At 51.4% G+C, this 17,477-nt stretch overlaps 1 protein-coding gene across 1 annotated transcript in view; it reads right to left on the reverse strand.

Moving 5' to 3' along the window:
• Positions 1-17,012, reverse strand: part of LOC132453198 (integrin alpha-5-like) — a 19,256-nt gene extending 2,244 nt beyond the window's left edge. The window contains exons 1-7 of the mRNA XM_060046058.1: positions 16,577-17,012; positions 6,761-6,891; positions 2,434-2,534; positions 1,789-1,912; positions 893-954; positions 758-803; positions 207-332 (exon numbers count right to left, since the gene is read on the reverse strand). Coding sequence (XP_059902041.1) covers positions 207-332; positions 758-803; positions 893-954; positions 1,789-1,912; positions 2,434-2,534; positions 6,761-6,891; positions 16,577-16,779 — 793 coding nt within the window. The 5' untranslated portion in view covers positions 16,780-17,012. The remainder of the gene's footprint in view (positions 1-206; positions 333-757; positions 804-892; positions 955-1,788; positions 1,913-2,433; positions 2,535-6,760; positions 6,892-16,576) is intronic.
• Between the last annotated feature and the right edge of the window lie 465 nt (positions 17,013-17,477).

Consider the following 17,477-nt stretch of genomic DNA (forward strand, 5'->3'; position numbering starts at 1 on the left):
ACACACACACACACACACACACACACACACACACACACACACACACACACACACACACACACACACACACACACACACACACACACACACACACACACACACACACACACACACACACACACACCAAATGCGTAGAATCAGTGGTATGATTGACACAAATTGAAGAAGCAGAAAGCCCCCTGTGGAGAGGAAGGGTTTGGTCTTACCCTGGTAGCTATCATCATGGTTGATGGCCGTCTGTTTGGTCTCCAGCTGACCGACCACAGACTGCATGAAGTAGCCTGGGTAGTACGTCTCGATGATCTTGTCCTTGTCTGCCGAGATCACCTGGCCTGAGGTCACATCAGACAAACACAAACCGACCGGTGAACAAACAGTGTATAGGGCTTGTACGATGTAATGTCACAGCACTCTGCATCCTTTTGGAAGCAGAGTAACATTTGAATGGTCGTTACCCTGTAGGTAGTGTCATTTTTTGTCATTGTTAATTAAATCCATGGTGAAATTATTGGTCATCATGGGAAGACGTTAGAAGCGTTAGAAAACTGCCACAGCGTTTTTCATGCTTGACGTTACAAAACAGCATTAACACTGGCCTAGGTTATGGTATATTAATGTTTACTCTACTACAATACTCTCGAGTCAAAATGGCGTAGTATCACAAAGAAAACATCCCAAGATGCATTGTGAGGTTCACGCCCTGATCCTCTTTATCAGGCCAGATGCTTCCACAGAGCAGGTGTTTTGCGGCACGTACCTTGCCAGAAGTAACTCCCCGGTCCTCCTAGCACTACTTTGCCATCCTAGGGAAGAGAACATTTGGGGGGATTAAAGCATTAAAACACAACCACCTAATAGTATATTCAGTAGACCACGGAGCGGTGGGGCTTACCTTAGTGAAGTCTGCACTGAACCCGCCCTGGCAGTAGCCCTGACCACCGTGACCCGTCACCTCTGCACACACACACACACACACACACACACACACACACACACACACACACACACACACACACACACACACACACACACACACACACACACACACACACACACACACACACACACACACACACACACACACTTTTACTTTAAAGGGTGTTTCTTCACGGTTTCAGATGTCTTCGGATTTAAGACACAAACTCACTGGACATTTGAGGAGGGGGTGAGAACTGCGATGCAGGGTTTACCCGACACCGTTTTGACATATTTAGGCACGACAGCTCTTAACCAAGTGTCCTCACCCATCTAATTATACAACAGCCGCTCCCATCTCATTGTTTTTGATAATAAACTCAATCTGTCCTGAGAAGGGAGGTGGAGGAGGGGAGGGGAGGGGAGGAGAGGGGAGGGGAAGGGAGGGGAGGGGAGGGGAGGGGAGGGGAGGGGAGGGGAGGGGAGGTTCCACGGTTGTCGGCCCACTGTCCACCAGAGATCTCTGGAGGTTGTCGGCCCACTGTCCACCAGAGATCTCTGGAGGTTGTCGGCCCACTGTCCACCAGAGATCTCTGGAGGTTGTCGGCCCACTGTCCACCAGAGATCTCTGGAGGTTGTCGGCCCACTGTCCACCAGAGATCTCTGGAGGTTGTCGGCCCACTGTCCACCAGAGATCCTCTCTCTCTCTCCCTGTGTGTCCAGAACTTGACTCCCCCACCCTGAAACCCTCAACTCTCAGCAGGGGGGCCCAGCTGTCATGTTAAACGGTGGGGTAGAGGGGGGGGGGGGGGGCATAGAGATGAAAATAACGTAGCCAAATTAATTGAATAATCATTATTATATTTATTATACCTGTGCGACACGGCGCGTATTCAGCGAACTTAGTAAAGTTCTGGGCAGAGAGGTAGCAGGTCCCGGTCACGTCGGACTGGGGGACGTCCTTCTTGGTTCTCCAGGAGTAGAGTGGGGCGCAGGCCTGTGGGGGGGGGGGGGGGGGGGGAGAGAGAATGATGGAAGATGTTTTTTTCCTCTCATTGAAAATAGTCTCCCCCAGACCGTCACTGGGGAGGAGCCCCCGGGGGTCGGAGGTCAGGGGTGCCCCTGGAGCCGGACTCCGGTAACTCAACCCGGGTCACGACCCTGACAACGCCTCCCCATACCAACGGAGGAACAACAACACTCATCACTGAGGTCAGCGTCTGAACCGGGCGCGCTGTGCGTTTTTGGGGAAGTAGAAAAAGAGCAACTCCTTCAGAGGACACACCCTGGAGGAACCGATGGGGTACGTGACTCACCACCCGGGACGTTCAGCCCTGACCCGACCCGAGTGGTACTCACCAGCATTCAGAACCAGTATCAGTTGTTGGCAACGCCGGTGCAGGGAATACCTCCTCCCGAAAAGTTTTTAAAAACACAGCAACCCCCCCCCCCCCCCCCCCCGGCCCCCCTTACCCATCATCCCCTATACCCCTCCCCCCGGGAGCGGAGTCAACTTACCAGAATGGTGTCTCCGTGGGAACGCACGGTGGCGCCGAACCACTGGTGGGACTTGACCTCCGCCTTATGGTCTGTGTCATTGATGAGGACGGTGCGATCCCCTAGGAGCAGGAGAGAGGGGGAGCACAGCGATGAGAACACGTTTTGACAGAACACAGCAACAAATGGAACTTGCGTGGAAAATGCATTCAGCCTGCGTTCTGCTCAAAGGGGATTTTGTACTAGAAACGGTCAAGGGGAGGCTGCTGCTCTGGGCCTCTCGACTGCAGTTCCCCCGCTACTTTGGGGTATTATCCGCAGGGTTTGGTTCGGGACTGGCCTGACCCCGGTTGACCTCTGATTCTGTTCGGCCACCTGGCCATCAGTAAGCCTGATCGCTCCCCGCTTCCACTCTGGGATGGCAGGAGTTCAGGTAACAGATGGCCTGAGAAGACAGCGCTTCACTAGAGCGCGCCGTCTCTCTGCGCCTGAAATCGAAGCCCAGCACCGAACATGATCCAGGCCTGAGTGGAGGAGAACGCCGTAGACCCTGGACGGTTTGTTTATGAGAGACGGAGCTAACGCCGAGGAAGCTGTTGGTGACCTCAACATTTTCACTTCTCCCACTCATTTCCCAATGTGTGTGTCAATTCACAACCGCACACCCACACAACCATGGCGACTGTTGCAAGAGAGCAGAACACGGTCTGTCTCGGTGGGCGGGGTTCATCAGGGAGTATGGGGGGGGGGGGGGGGGGGGGGGGGGGGGGGGGGTAGGGCGGGTGAGTATGTGGAGATCATGTGCCTTCCAAGGCTGTGATCTCTCCTGATCCCTTCCCCTTCACCTCAGTGGCCTCCCCTCTCTGCTGAGGGACTCCGGAGTCGGGGCTGAGGGCTGACGGCTTGCGCTGCGCGTCTTGGGGGAACCAGAGAACGGGGCGGCGGTCCAAGGAAAACAGCCGACCCTGGCCCAGTTCTCTCCCAGCAACCTCACACTCATCATTCAGACTCTTTGTTTCTAATTCCCCCTCGTGTGTGCCTCCGAATCGGGTGAAAGGGAAGATAGGACTGACTATTAACACAAATACACAAATGCTGTATTCTAACACAAATTTGTCGTCTGCCAACTGTCCCTATGTTTCTACACTCGTCCACAGTGCACCCTCAGCCTCACATCGCGCCGTCTGCCCTCCACCGCCGCCACGGCTAGCCGGCTGTCCCATCAACACAGCGTGTTCACAAGCCGACAGAAGCCAACTTTAATTGGACGGTATGAATTCAAAGGCGGCCGGTCGGAGGATCAATAGTACGGTGGGCCGTACCCGGCCATAACATGACCTCGGCATGAAAGTGGCTCCCGAGAATCGTGTTACCTTAGCTAATCTCCGATAGCTCCGCAGCCCTGCGTTACTGCAGCATACCTTCCTTTATATTTTCATAACTCAGGGGCCCTTGTTTGGATAGGAGGAGTGAATCGCTACCAGGGATCCGACGGAGCCAACCGGGGCCGCTGTGTGTTTGGGCCGCGTCGCCTAGACAACCGGGCCCGAGCAGCGCCAGCAGCCACGCAGCAGCAGCAGCAGCAACCTTTAATTCATATTGCGAAAGCTGATATCATCCAACAGTTCCCTCACATCTGGCCGTGGAATGTACAGGAAATATGTGTGTGTGTGTGTGTGGGGCTGAGATTTACAGTAAGAACCATGTCAGGGCGCTGGGTTCCTGCCCTGTGTTGGAGACGAGCAGGAACATGTTTGGGGGTTCTCCGTACCGCACAAGGACTACACTGATGAGGACGATGACGTTGTCCCCGGCAACGACACCCAGTCGATGTTTGGACCGATGACATCACCCACGGCCCACTGCTCAGCGTCGGCGATGCTCAACCGAGAGGTCAGAGTCAACAATAGCACACTATCTGCGGCTGACTGCCGGGAAGCTGGTTAGCGCATGATGGGATGGGATACCGATGCATCACATGGGGGGAGTGGGGGGGGGGCTGTATGTGTGTGTGTGTGTGTGTGTGTGTGTGTGTGTGTGTGTGTGTGTGTGTGTGTGTGTGTGTGTGTGTGTGTGTAAACTTTTCCCCTTTGAACCCTGTGCAAGAGATCAGCCATTAGTGGCTGGCCACTGAAATAGGGTGTGTGTGTGTGTGTGTGTGTGTGTGTGTGTGTGTGTGTGTGTGTGTGTGTGTGTGTGTGTGTGTGTGTGTGTGTGTGTGTGTGCGTGTGTGTATTTCAGTGTCCATCGGGTAAAAGACAAATGGTTGAATTCACTTATCTCAGCGGCTTGCCCTGTTGTGATGAGTGAGGAGGAACAGGAGGAGGGGGACTATGATGACCAACGGGGGGGGGGGGGGGGGGATTCCATATCCCCCTCCATACCACAACGTCCCCGAATGCCCCCCCCCCCCCCCCCCTTCCTCCCCTACATCCACGGGCCGGCTCTTATCTGGATGGAGGAGGAAGTGGATGGGAGTGGGCCCTCTGGCTGGTCTGACCCAATTAGTCAAGCTAATTAAGAGGCTCGGTGGTCTGGGGGTCAGACCTCCCCCACTCTCTTTGATGGAGGAGCGAGCGGGAGACCCTCCATCGCTCGCTAATGGGATTGATCCGTATCACCGTCCACCCTGGCCCAGTGACTAAGTCCCGCTCGGATCAGATCCCCTGTGGTCGCTCAAGATATGAAGGCACTGACATCATGGCCTAATGTAACCGCTTATTGTCCACTATCCCATTACCTGCTCCATATCAACATGGCCGTTCATGGGTTTTTAATGAAGTCCGTGGACTAGAAGACGTACGGCCAGCGGTGCCCTACAACACCCGAGACGTCCCTACACATCACAGGCGTTTACACCACCAAATCGGCATGTATATGCGCTCACAGTCCGAGCATGTTCATCATATTTGTGTGCGTGTGTGTGTGTGTTTCTATATGCGAGTGTGTGTGTGCGTGTATGTGCTATTGAGACCAGATGGCTGAACTGGCTCTTCCTCACAGATGTGCGCTTTCAAAGCGTCATGAGAAGGAAGGAGGGCCCCTACTCTGGACCGGCCGGCGGGGCCCATCCCTCACCCTGACCCCCTGCAGCCGGAGGGCGACCTCCGCTCCAACACGGCCTCGGCGCCGGGCGGCGGCGGCGAGGCCGGCCAGCGGATGTGATGCACATTTTTCCTTCTTCTGCAAAATGAGCGCAACAGTATTTGAGCGCGAGCGGCCAGCGAGCGGCCGGCAGGCGAGGAGCGCTGGATGAACGGTGCAGAGAGCGGTAGTTAAACACGGGCTTCTGAGAGGGTCAGTGGAATGTCTCTCGCTCAGTCGCATAATCAAACCAGGAAGGGGGGTTTGACACTGTTAGGAAGTCCCTCTTGTTAACAGGAAAGTGTAGCTGGACACACACACACACACACGCACACACACAGGTTAACACACACTCAATCCTGCTTAATGCAAGACCAATGCTACGCTATTGCTTCCATCGAGCAAGTCCACGCCCCCCTGCCTTATCTCCATACTCCATTAAACCAGGGCTGCTCTCGACAGGCCGCACAATGGGAGCCGTCCATTAGAGCACTTCACCCACTTCCTAATTCCCTCCACAGGTGATCTCTCTGATGGGGACTGAGCTGACGCCTTCACCACCCGAACAAGACACTGCTTTGTCTTCGGAGACGCGTGTTTGCTAGTTTTCTTATCTCTCTAAAGCCCCAAAGGGCGCAGCAACACAAACCCAGTGGAAGAAGAGGGAAGGAATAACCTTTGTGTTTTGTGTTCATGCCCTCAACACTTCATTATGTTCTTTCCTTCCCAAACAAAGCAACAAAGAAACAGGAAAGACACTCCCGTTTCCACTGCTAGCGGCAACTCAGCAGAGCTCAGTGCTGACGTCTGATACGCAGCGGCTGGCCGGGATGGGGAGGGGGAGAGGAGGAGGAGGAGGAGGAGAAGAGGAGAGGCAGACCTCGACAGAGGAGCAGAACTCGACAGAGGAGCAGAACTCGACAGAGGAGCAGAACTCGACAGAGGAGCAGAACTCAACAGAGGAGCAGAACTCAGAGGAGCAGAACTCAACAGTACATACACTGAACTGCTTCAGTGCTCAGTAATCATTCAAGCAGATAGAACTCTCAGTAATAGATAAATGAGGCTAGCTAATGCTAAATGACGCCAATTATTATTTACTTAACTACCAAGGAACAACATTACACTAGTACCCAGGCCTGGATGTTTGGACGGCCACACCCGCAAATGACCTATAAATGTCAGGATCCCTTTCCAGAGAACATATAAAATCATCTCTGCAAGTTTACAACGTTGCCTAGCGAGCACAGACTCCAACTCTTACCTTCAGCATCAAACTCGATGTCATGGCACTCTGATTGGCCGAGTCCCCAGGGGCAGTAGAAGACCGATCCTCCCTCTGTGATGTTTGGCTGGCTGGTGTTGGCCTTGGGAGCCCCGATCAACACGCTCACACTGGAAGAGAAAAGACACAAAATGCTGTTCAAATAAAGCAACAACTGGCGGATCTCCCAAACTGCAATTTAATGAGGTACATTATGAATTACTTCACCCATCGTAACCTGAGGTTGTTGCAACATATAGCTTTTGTTTCTGGTGTTAATTATAAGGTTGCATAAACCACTCCTGGTAAAAACACTCACTAATAGTAAACTGCAGGCAGTATATGTGCACTTTATTGTTCACTTAATGACAGAAACGTTTACCAGGCTTCAGCTCTTGGTTGCATAACCTTGTGGAAACCACTTGGGCTGAAGCACATGTGTTTCTCCACACACACACACACACACACACACACACACACACACACACACACACACACACACACACACACACACACACACACACACACACACACACACACACACACACACACACACACACACACACAGGTACTGTCAGTGCACTAGAGTCACTGAGGCTTGCATGCACAGTCGCAGACACAGACATCTGGACCTCCCCGTGCGGCTAATTGAAAAGCAAAAACAAAAGAAGGCAGGAGCGAAACCTCGAGTGGTGCGTTCAGAAAGCAGCGGTGGTTGTTTCTACAGCTGTGGTGCGAACACCACCACCACTACTACTACAAGACTATGGCTAAGTCCTTGGGGTTCTCGTTGTCAGAAGAATTTAACGACAGCAATGGGCTGAGGAAAGCCGTTCCCTGAGCCCCCTAGGAGAAGGAAGTGCGTGGTGCCGAGTCGGCCCGGTACCCCAGGTCTTCAGAGAACAAAGGGAACCGGCGGGAAGTACTTCAGAGGGAAAAGAACGAGGATGAGCGGTGATGACGGGCTGGATGGGGGGGGGGATGAGTCAGAGGAGTGACCGGGTTCATGATGGTTAGGACGGTGACATTGTGTGAATTATTCTAATGTTTTCAGCAGACAGTCCGTCTGTACTGTGCAATTAGACATTACCTCAGTGAGGACCACTTATCTTTGTGTCAACACAGACATGGCCGGAGGGCAGAAGAGGCAAGGGGAAGCTTCTCGGGTAGACAGAGCCTGGGGGGGGGAGGGGGGGGGGGGGGGGGGGGGGGGGGGGGGGGGGGGGGGGGGGCGAGCAGGAAGAGCACTCCCTTTCCTGTTTCACAAATTCTAATAGCGCATGAAAGTTTAAATGTTGGCCAAACTTGGCCTCCTCATCCCCGACCCCGACTTAGCAGAGTTGGTCGGGAGAACACTGGCTTGAGTCCGCTTGCGGCCCGGCGAACATCAAACAACCGACATTCAACGAAACGTGTATAAAGGAGAGTCGAGGGGGATCTGATAACAGGGGATGTACCAGGAACAATAACACGTTGTCCAGCAGAAATAAGAAGGAGAAAACATAGGCTAGTACAGACGTTCAACATTGCACCGGTAGGAAGCCAAACAATGATCCAAATGTAGGGCAGAGGGTCATTCTGCGGGTTTCTTATTCACAAAGAGAACAATGAGAACGTACCCGGGTATAGTAAAGCACAGTCCACCGCTCCTTTCACTACCAAGTGCAGTGGACATCCCCACAGGAGTCTGGGCAGATGTCCCAGCTGTGCTCTAATGTAAAGCCCAGAGAACCATCCCGTCACGGATTCTCACGATGAGGCCATGGGGGGGGGGGGGGGGGGGGTGAAGACTGAACTATCCACCGTAGCATGCTGCTGTTTAGACTGGGTCATTGTTCTGACGGAGAACATTTGTCGAGTGTTGGAAACGCTCATCAGACTCATCGCTGTTTTTTCTCGGCGGAATCTTCCCATGACATCCAGGAATGTTAATCACAAGAAGCATCCAGTACTCCTGGAAAATGTTCAATCCTCATTTTGAGCTCCGAGATACCCACGTCCCCGTTAGAAGTAGCGAGACACACAGTGGTCCTTTATTTGATTTATACAGGCTCTGAAATTATTTATGTTTGCCTAATATAAGCGGAAAACCGATACAGATAGAAAGATAGCTAGCGTGTTTGCGGAAACAATGTTTTAAATCGTAACGCAGTACAGGGAACAACACAACTTCTGAAGGCCAGACATCGCTTTCTCACACACACACACACACACACACACACACACACACACACACACACACACACACACACACACACACACACACACACACACACACACACACACACACACACACACACACACAATGAAGAAAAAAAACATTTACCTGGCAGGAACCAGTGTTGCTCAACTGGAATATCCCTGTTTCTTTATATATCCTGCTATGCATTTCAAAATACATTTGTTGCATTGGCAGACCTTATCAAACGTTTTGCTAGCTATAAGATTTGTTTATATATTTAAGGGGGGGGGGGGTCCTGTTTAAATATAGGTGTGAAATCTGGACAGATGGTTCAGTTGAGTTCTTTTTTCTGATATTCATTAAAAAGTGGGATAAATGTGGTCGCCTTCCCCCAGCACCGATTTGGCCTCCAATACAACATTGGGAGGTTTATCAATTCTTGGGCTAGTGGCAGGCAGCCTCAGTCCTCTGCAGTCTTTCCAAAGAAACATGACTTCCTCTTTCAATTCTCCATTGTTTTCTACCGCACGTTCTTTTCCACTGTAGAGCCAACTCTAGTCACATTGAAACCAACTGCATTTCATCTGCCCATCAGTATGACTGTTATTTAATTAGAATTGAACCCATTAGACCAGAATGCTCCTGTCAAGCCAAAAACGAACAGTCCAGCTTTATGCTCCAGCCTGAACAGCCGTTCACACACAGACAGAACCTGTTAATCCTTGTTCATTAGTTGGTACGGATTCTTTTTTTAATGAGGCAGGAGAAAGGAGTAGGAGAAATGTGCAGTGGTGCCAGATGTGCCATACATGGTCACGCCGACCAGCCCAATCAGCTGCAACACATCAGCCACTAACGACGCCCTCGCCGTCATTTGCCAATTAAGCAATCCTTAAAACTCTCTCTAATAGACTCAGGGCTGCTAGTGGGCGATGTGTTAACACCAGCCCCCCCCTCCAGCGGGGTCTGGGGTCGTCTCTGCTGAACCACGCCATAATTGCTTCACTGCAACCACTTTTTTTATAAGGCTTTTTTGCTAGACCGAGTGGGTGCAGCAGAGCACAGCAACGTGCTGATGGGACATTAAGCTTATAGCTGTGGTCCGGGGGGTTCACCATGGGGCTGCCGACCCAGGGGGACTGGGTCCCAGAGTCCTCAGCGTGGCCCCTGTCCTCCCAGAAGGATTTCGCCCCCTTTTTCCCCTGTTTAATTGTCCCCCCCCCCTCCAGCTGCAGGGCTTATGTCACTTGAACACTATTGTAATTACTTTAAGCTACAGAAAATGTGGAGCACACACACACACACACACACACACACACACACACACAACACAATAAAAAGAAAAATGTGTTTTCCGACCAGCTGTGGCTGTCGTCAACGTCTGCAGCGGTCGTTAAGTGTGACCGTACTGTAACGGGGTGAAAAGAAAGCAGAGGGAAACCAGGCCAAGTGTGGCGGCTTTTGCAGACTCCAGCCTCCTCCACTTCCTCCTCCACTTGTGACGCCTCAGCAGAAAGAGAAGGGTACTTCCTGCTCTCAAGGTCAGTGATGTGTCCGTCACCACCACCACTCAGGACACGAGTGGTTCCAAACCAGTGATGGGAAAGAACTTAGTTCAGATGATGTGGTGGCTTAAGTGCCACTCTTGACCTATGACCTCCCCCCCCCCCCCCAATCCATCTGTGCACACACAAACACATTCAACAACCAGTCCCCTCTCTTATTCTTACTACTTGTGTATTTTGTGTGTCAGACACATATGCACACACACACACACACACACACACACACACACACACACACACACACACACACACACACACACACACACACACACACACACACACACACACACACACACACACACACACACACACAAATCCACGCACACTAGCTAAACGCTGCCTAAGCCAAGTTCACACAAACTTCCTATGAGAGATCATAGCAGGAAGTGGTGGACACTGGACAGACCCTTATTGTTACTCCTCTTCATTTCATCCCCGGCGTGTCCAAAGAAGGTTTCTCCGACTTTATTGACCCTGTGGGAATGAACAGAAGTGGCACAGGCTGCTGTACGGGCTGATTGATGACTCATCTCATTCAACACATGGTGCTGGGAATTGAAGTCATGCACACAGTAAGGGCCAAGGCCACAGCCGGGCCGGACGGGGTGCTGCACGTCCGGAGCATACTGTACAACACACACACACACACACACACACACACAGACATGATGAGAGAGTAGCAGGGACTTGGGCGTGGCTTGCGCTGACTAAACAGGGTTTGAATGATGATGTCTGAGCAGGCCTGATAGCGGCCAGAGAGGCCCTTTGGTATGTTATCCAAAGACATGTACATTTCCGGCACTTCTATGGAGGAACGCAGTTCCTTAAAACGGTTCCAAGGAATGAATCAACACAGATCAGATTGTTGTTGATAACCAGACGACAGAGTCACCACGAAAAAAAACGCTTTCAGTGCCTAAAGGATATTGACATTGCAAATTACAAGTACTGGCCCAAAAGCCATTAGTAAAACAGTTAAGGAAAAGAACGGTTGTTTACCGTCAGGAGAAACAGTCACTAATTAGTGCCTGGGCCAGATTACATGTGTGCTATTTCTGGCCTTGTAAACATGGCCAGAAAGACACTGGTGGCTTTAGGGGCCTCATGCTAGGATGCGTATTTCTAGGTCACTCAAACACAATTGATCCAACCACATCCCAATCATTAACCCCACATTCAACCCTCCCCCTGCCCTTCTGCTGCCTCCCCTGTACAGAAACACCACATGGACCCTGACCTGGACTCAGCCGCCCTCCATCGCCAACGTGTGAACTAAGTGCCGCTTTCAGCCCAACCGCTAAAGCCATGTCCGCCCGGCCCACCGCAGAACTCGGGGGTTCAGGGGAACTGGAAACACCCCGCTGCTCCAACACCGAAACCAGAGCGAGTCAAACGTGACCCAGGGCAGACTGTGTATTCCCCCCAAGCCAAGACCGCCTCCTAGGGCCCCCCGAGAGCCCGGACGTTCGGATCAGGATCCCCAGACTGACCCTGAAAACCAGGCATGGGGAGTTTAACGGCCAGTGGTTCACACCTCCCTCCACAATGACCAGCACAGCAGGGGGGGGGGGGGGGGGGGGGGGGGGGTCCCGCCGTTCACACCTCTTGACAGAGGGGCCGTTGTGTTTTCAATAGGTGTGTGTATGTGTTGGGGGGGCCGGGGGTGGGAGGGGGGGGGGGGGTCCTACACAGGCAACTCTATCAACCCCAATCACAGCAGCTGTTGGAACACTTTGTCTCCGTCTGTACCCACCGAATGCGCGCACACACACACACACACACACACACACACACACACACAAGGCCACAGCGCAGACGTCAGAATTTCCATTTTGAGAATGATTGAAATTTCAGTCACTACAATGCCTCAGGTCACCAATGTGAAACGCATTTGCGTCACTTGCTAAATGAAGGGGGGCCTTCATTCGGTTAACAAAGATGTGAGTCACTATGTGAGGGAGAGGTTAAAACAAACCAGGCCTGATGGCAGCCAGAGATTACGTCGTCCTCCAAAAGTTTGCGTCGGGGAGAGAGCGACCAATGGGCAGTGGTGGAACAAACGAGCCGTGATGTCCGGAGGGCATTTCTGCCTCTATACAGCGCAGTCCAGCGAGGCCAGGGGCTCCATAAAGCCCTCGCCGTCCCTCTCACCCACGTATGTTTCCACCGGAGCACACATAGGAGCATTATTTTAAACCTTCGATTGCCTCTCACCGTACTAAAGTTAGGACCAGCGTTTCTTATTAAAGGCAGCCTGCCTGGAGCTCATGCCCGTCCCAAATGGACCTTTCAAAACAGCTTCCCGTGCGGCCGATAGTGCGCAGGTCATCCTATGTTGCATATAATCAAGGAATGACGAGAACAACAATCATTTATCTTATTTATTATTGTTATTTTCTTTCTGAGGTAAAGAGATATTCAGAACAAAGTGTCATATTGTGTGTAACTGTTCCCTGAAAACTAGGATGAAGAATACAGTAGGCTCCCGTGTGACACTCGAACCAATTCGATCCGTTAACCAGCAGTAACATAATCATAATAATAATCAGTTTGATCATACATGGGAGTGGAACCCACAAACTGCAGACGCAGGACACAGTTATACTCTGCTGGAGAGGGTCCCAATATTGGTTCAAGAGATAACCTTGTTTAAGAGGCTAAACTCCACCAGAGTGGCCCAGAGCACCGGGTGACCTCCGCTGAGCTGCTCGTCATCATGGATCAACCAACCATGAGCTAATGCACATCACCAACACCCCTTTCACTCACACACATAGACACACTCACACACACACACACACACTGAGTGGAGGAAAATCCATATTCATCTCCAACCCGCATCTCCAAGCTGCGGGAGGGGCCTCAACGTTATCTCAAAGCCTTGACGGCAATCTCCCCCAAGAACCATTTTCACAACTCATCTGAAGATAAGAGAATGAAGCGGTTCCCTGTTTGAATGAGAAGGAGATCTGGTGGAAGTCCTCCACCAGTGGGGAGCACAGTTAGGCGGTGGTTTGGTTACCGCTGAAACCAGAGCCCAAGTGCGTTTTTATTTACAGCGTCTGAACCTTGACCCCCGTCTATCTCCGCGTGGACAGCTCCGTTCACCTCTCCCCGTCCCCCCGTCCCCGCCTGGCACAAGGGAAAGTAAGCCTGAGTGAGTTACTGTTGTCCCGCTCTGATCATGTGGTGGGGGTCTGGCGTTGGACCGGCAACGGATCGTAATGAAGAAAACAATCATTGAAAAAGATCCACGTTCATTGCGGCACTCTTTACTTTCTCTCCCAGCTGGCGAAGGCGGTGACATGCAGAGAGGTTCCCCGGCGGTCTTCCATGGTGGTCTGCTGCTCGATGGTGTCCACGCTTAATTCAATTAGACTCAGTCAGGGGGGGTCGTGAAGGACAGACGCACAGATGCATCAACTCTCTGTTATGGTTCCGTGGAACACACAAGAGAAATAGGGCCTGCGTGTGTGAGAGCGTGTGGGAGACATATGCTTCCAATGTGTCCGATCGCGCGGCCAAGACAACATTCACCGTTTCATGTTCAGAATTATCACCTTTTTGAATCACGCTCGCACACTCGAGGTCAGAGTCCAGGTCTTGAATCATCCTCCACCCTGACAAGATAGATGTCCGGGTTCATCCCCGGTCTGACCCCCAGGATTCCTTCTTCCCCATGGCTCCCCACACCCTCCCCGTAGCCTTGGGCAATGATGATGTGTTTGCCGACCACGAGAGCAGAGATAAGAAGAGGAAAACATTTCACGTTGCCCGACGCCTAGGGTCTTAAAAGCTGCGAGCGAGCCGAAGACAAAATCAAGATGAAGTGTCAAGATTGGGCCATGTGTCTCCGTCCGATAGAGGTCTCGCTAGAGATTTGGCCGTTAGTTTGGAAGCTAGGATCCACAAACCGAGGAGATTACAGGAGACGGTACAAAGGAGGGAGCTGCACTTTCAAACAATCGCTTTCTCTCTCGACCAAGTCTTGCGTGATTTCCTTTTCACCACAGCTCGGCAGACTTTCGATGAGTCATCTACTCGCCGTGACGGCTTCACAGGCCCATACATCACGATAGCAGGTTGTGTGTGTGTGTGTGTGTGTGTGTGTGTGTGTGTGTGTGTGTGTGTGTGTGTGTGTGTGTGTGTGTGTGTGTGTGTGTGTGTGTGTGTGTGTGAGGATTAAAAGTGCTGTGCTGGATGACATCAGCATAGAAGGAAGTGAAAATGAAAAACGATGATGATAGAGGCATTAATAAGAAGCAGAGGTGAGGGGAAATATGCCATCTTAAAAAGAAAAGAAGAAAAAAGGATAAATCTTTGCAGAAGACCCCAGACTACAGAGAGATGAATGGTGGCTCTTAGCGGGGGGGCGGGGGGGTGGGGGGGCTCCATGTCAGAGCGTCTGCTGGCCGAGGAGGAAGAGGAGGAGGAACACATGGAAAGAGGAGCCCCGTCCTAGTCTGCACAAAGCCCCGTCTCAAAGCCCAGCCCAGCGCCCCAGCCCCTCTGGCTCAGACACTGCTGCAGCCTACAGACACTGCTGCAGCCTACAGACACTGCAGCAGCCTACAGACACTGCAGCAGCCTACAGACACTGCTACAGCCTACAGACACTGCAGCAGCCTACAGACACTGCAGCCTACAGACACTGCTACAGCCTACAGACACTGCTGCAGCCTACAGACACTGCAGCCTACAGACACTGCTACAGCCTACAGACACTGCTGCAGCCTACAGACACTACAGCCTACAGACACTGCTACAGCCTACAGACACTGCTACAGCCTACAGACACTGCTGCAGCCTACAGACACTGCAGCCTACAGACACTGCAGCCTACAGACACTGCAGCCTACAGACACTGCAGCCTACAGACACTGCAGCAGCCTACAGACACTGCAGCAGCCTAAAGCCTACAGACACTGCTGCAGCCTACAGACACTGCTGCAGTCTACAGCCTACAGACACTGGTGTAGTCAACAGCCTACAGACACCTGCTGCAGCCTACAGACACTGTTGCAGCCTACAGACACTGCTGCAGCCTACAGACACCGCTGCAGTCTACAGTCTACAGACACTGCTACAGCCTACAGCCTAGACACTGGTACAGGAGGTCTATTTTCACCTCCATACGCTCACTTCCGTTGTACATGGGTGCTTCTGATGCAGCCGTGTAAATAAAAGAACAAGGGGGCTTCTTTATACAGCCTGCTTTTATATGTGTCTCACATCAGTGCCAGACCATTCTCTATTGCAGTCCTATCCAGTATCCACACAAACCATTGAGTAGGAAAAGGCGTTCTCTGAGATAAAATAGACTTTAAAAGTGTCATGCTAACGAGTGATCTGAACAGCCAAGCCCTGGAGGGGGTCTGACGGCTTCAGTGTGTGCTAGAATGCGTTCTTGATGGCAGACAGAGTGGGGGGCCTCCCCACTGTGCGAAGCAACATCATCACCATCAGCCAGAGCCAGGCAATTAAAACCAAATAAGTGGGATTCTTTTTTTCAAGAACCCCACTTATTACTTTGGTGGAAATGTAGGCCTAGCCTCGCACCTAAAATTGAGTGTCGATTTGAGAAAAGAGAAGAGGGGGGGGGGCTATGTTTTCAATTGAATTATAGGCTGGTACCTTCCTCATGAATAAAGCTGTTTACTCTGAGCTGCAGTTGTTATTTTAGCAGCCCTGTTGGGCAGCCAGTTAGAGCCCAAGGTGGATGGATATATACAAAAGGGGGACTGCAATGGGCGTCAAGAAAAGCATAACAGATCTATTTTAATACCATTGAAATGGTATTCAAATAATTTACAAAAAAATTTCTGTAACAGGGACAATAACCTTTAGCCCACATATATAAATTACCCCCACCGTTATAAGGGCTCCAGTTGAATGGGTCTATGCCTGGCATATGTTCCCAATTGTGATGTGATCGACCAAACATTTCCGAGTCTTTACAGCCTTAAAAGAAAGTTCTCTATAAAGGTTGGAGACCCCTCTCGTCCGGTGCTGTGTGTTCGCAACAACCCGTCAAACAGATCCAACTCCTCCATGACAAAAGAAACTCACCTCGCGGAATCCACCAAGTAAAAGTCCACCGCGTAACCGAAGTAGCTCCCGTCAGGTCCGCTGTACACAGCCGGGCTCTCCACGTCAAGGTTGAACGTTTGGCACAAGGGCTGCCAGCAGAGTAAAAGCGCAAAACTGCAAAGAAGTGTGCGTAAAGGTGTGGGTGCTCCCAGGATCAGTGAAGAAAAGCGTATCAAACCCATTTTTTTAATCAATTATCTAACCAATGTTTCTGTATGTCTCACGGATCCCAATTCTTCTCAAAGACAATGGCTCAACTTTGTAATCCACCAGCGGTCCGGTGCGGCTATCTGTGCATCCCTGTTGCATGTATTATCTCACAAACGCTCTGTCAGCTCCTTTCTGCGTCCGCGTCCTCGACCCTCCTCCTCTCACAGCGCTCTCCCTCTGCCCTGCTGATGGACCGAGCGTGATGGAAAGTGGGAGTTCCTTCCGAGACCCGTGACACATTTTAGGAGAGGCGGGCTTGTGATTCACAAGCCTCTGGCTTGATTTTGGACTTAAGAGAGCCCCGGGACTGGGAGATCCCTCCTCATCTTATCTGGAAAATATAAAATTTCCTCCTGAGGTGCATAGTGTAGTGATGAGCCAAAGTGTATACCGCGATAGCCAAATTATTATCCAAACTAGATAATGAACTTGATTGTATCTGGTTTTTGAGGGGTGAGTGATGTTGTCACACAAGGTTAGGATACCTGATGTAGACCCATGATAAACAAACAATGAGAAACCAAACGTTTCAATTAAAATGTTTAAATGGTTCCTGATCCTTGTGTCTTTTCTGTTCCGTTTGTCCTCATTAATGATTATTTTCTCTCTCTCTCTCTCTCTCTCTCTCTCTCTCTCTCTCTCTCTCTCTCGCTCTCCTTCTCGTTAAGGA

This window comes from Gadus macrocephalus, chromosome 1 (assembly GCF_031168955.1).
Source record: "Gadus macrocephalus chromosome 1, ASM3116895v1".
NCBI classification, from domain to species: Eukaryota; Metazoa; Chordata; class Actinopteri; order Gadiformes; family Gadidae; genus Gadus; species Gadus macrocephalus.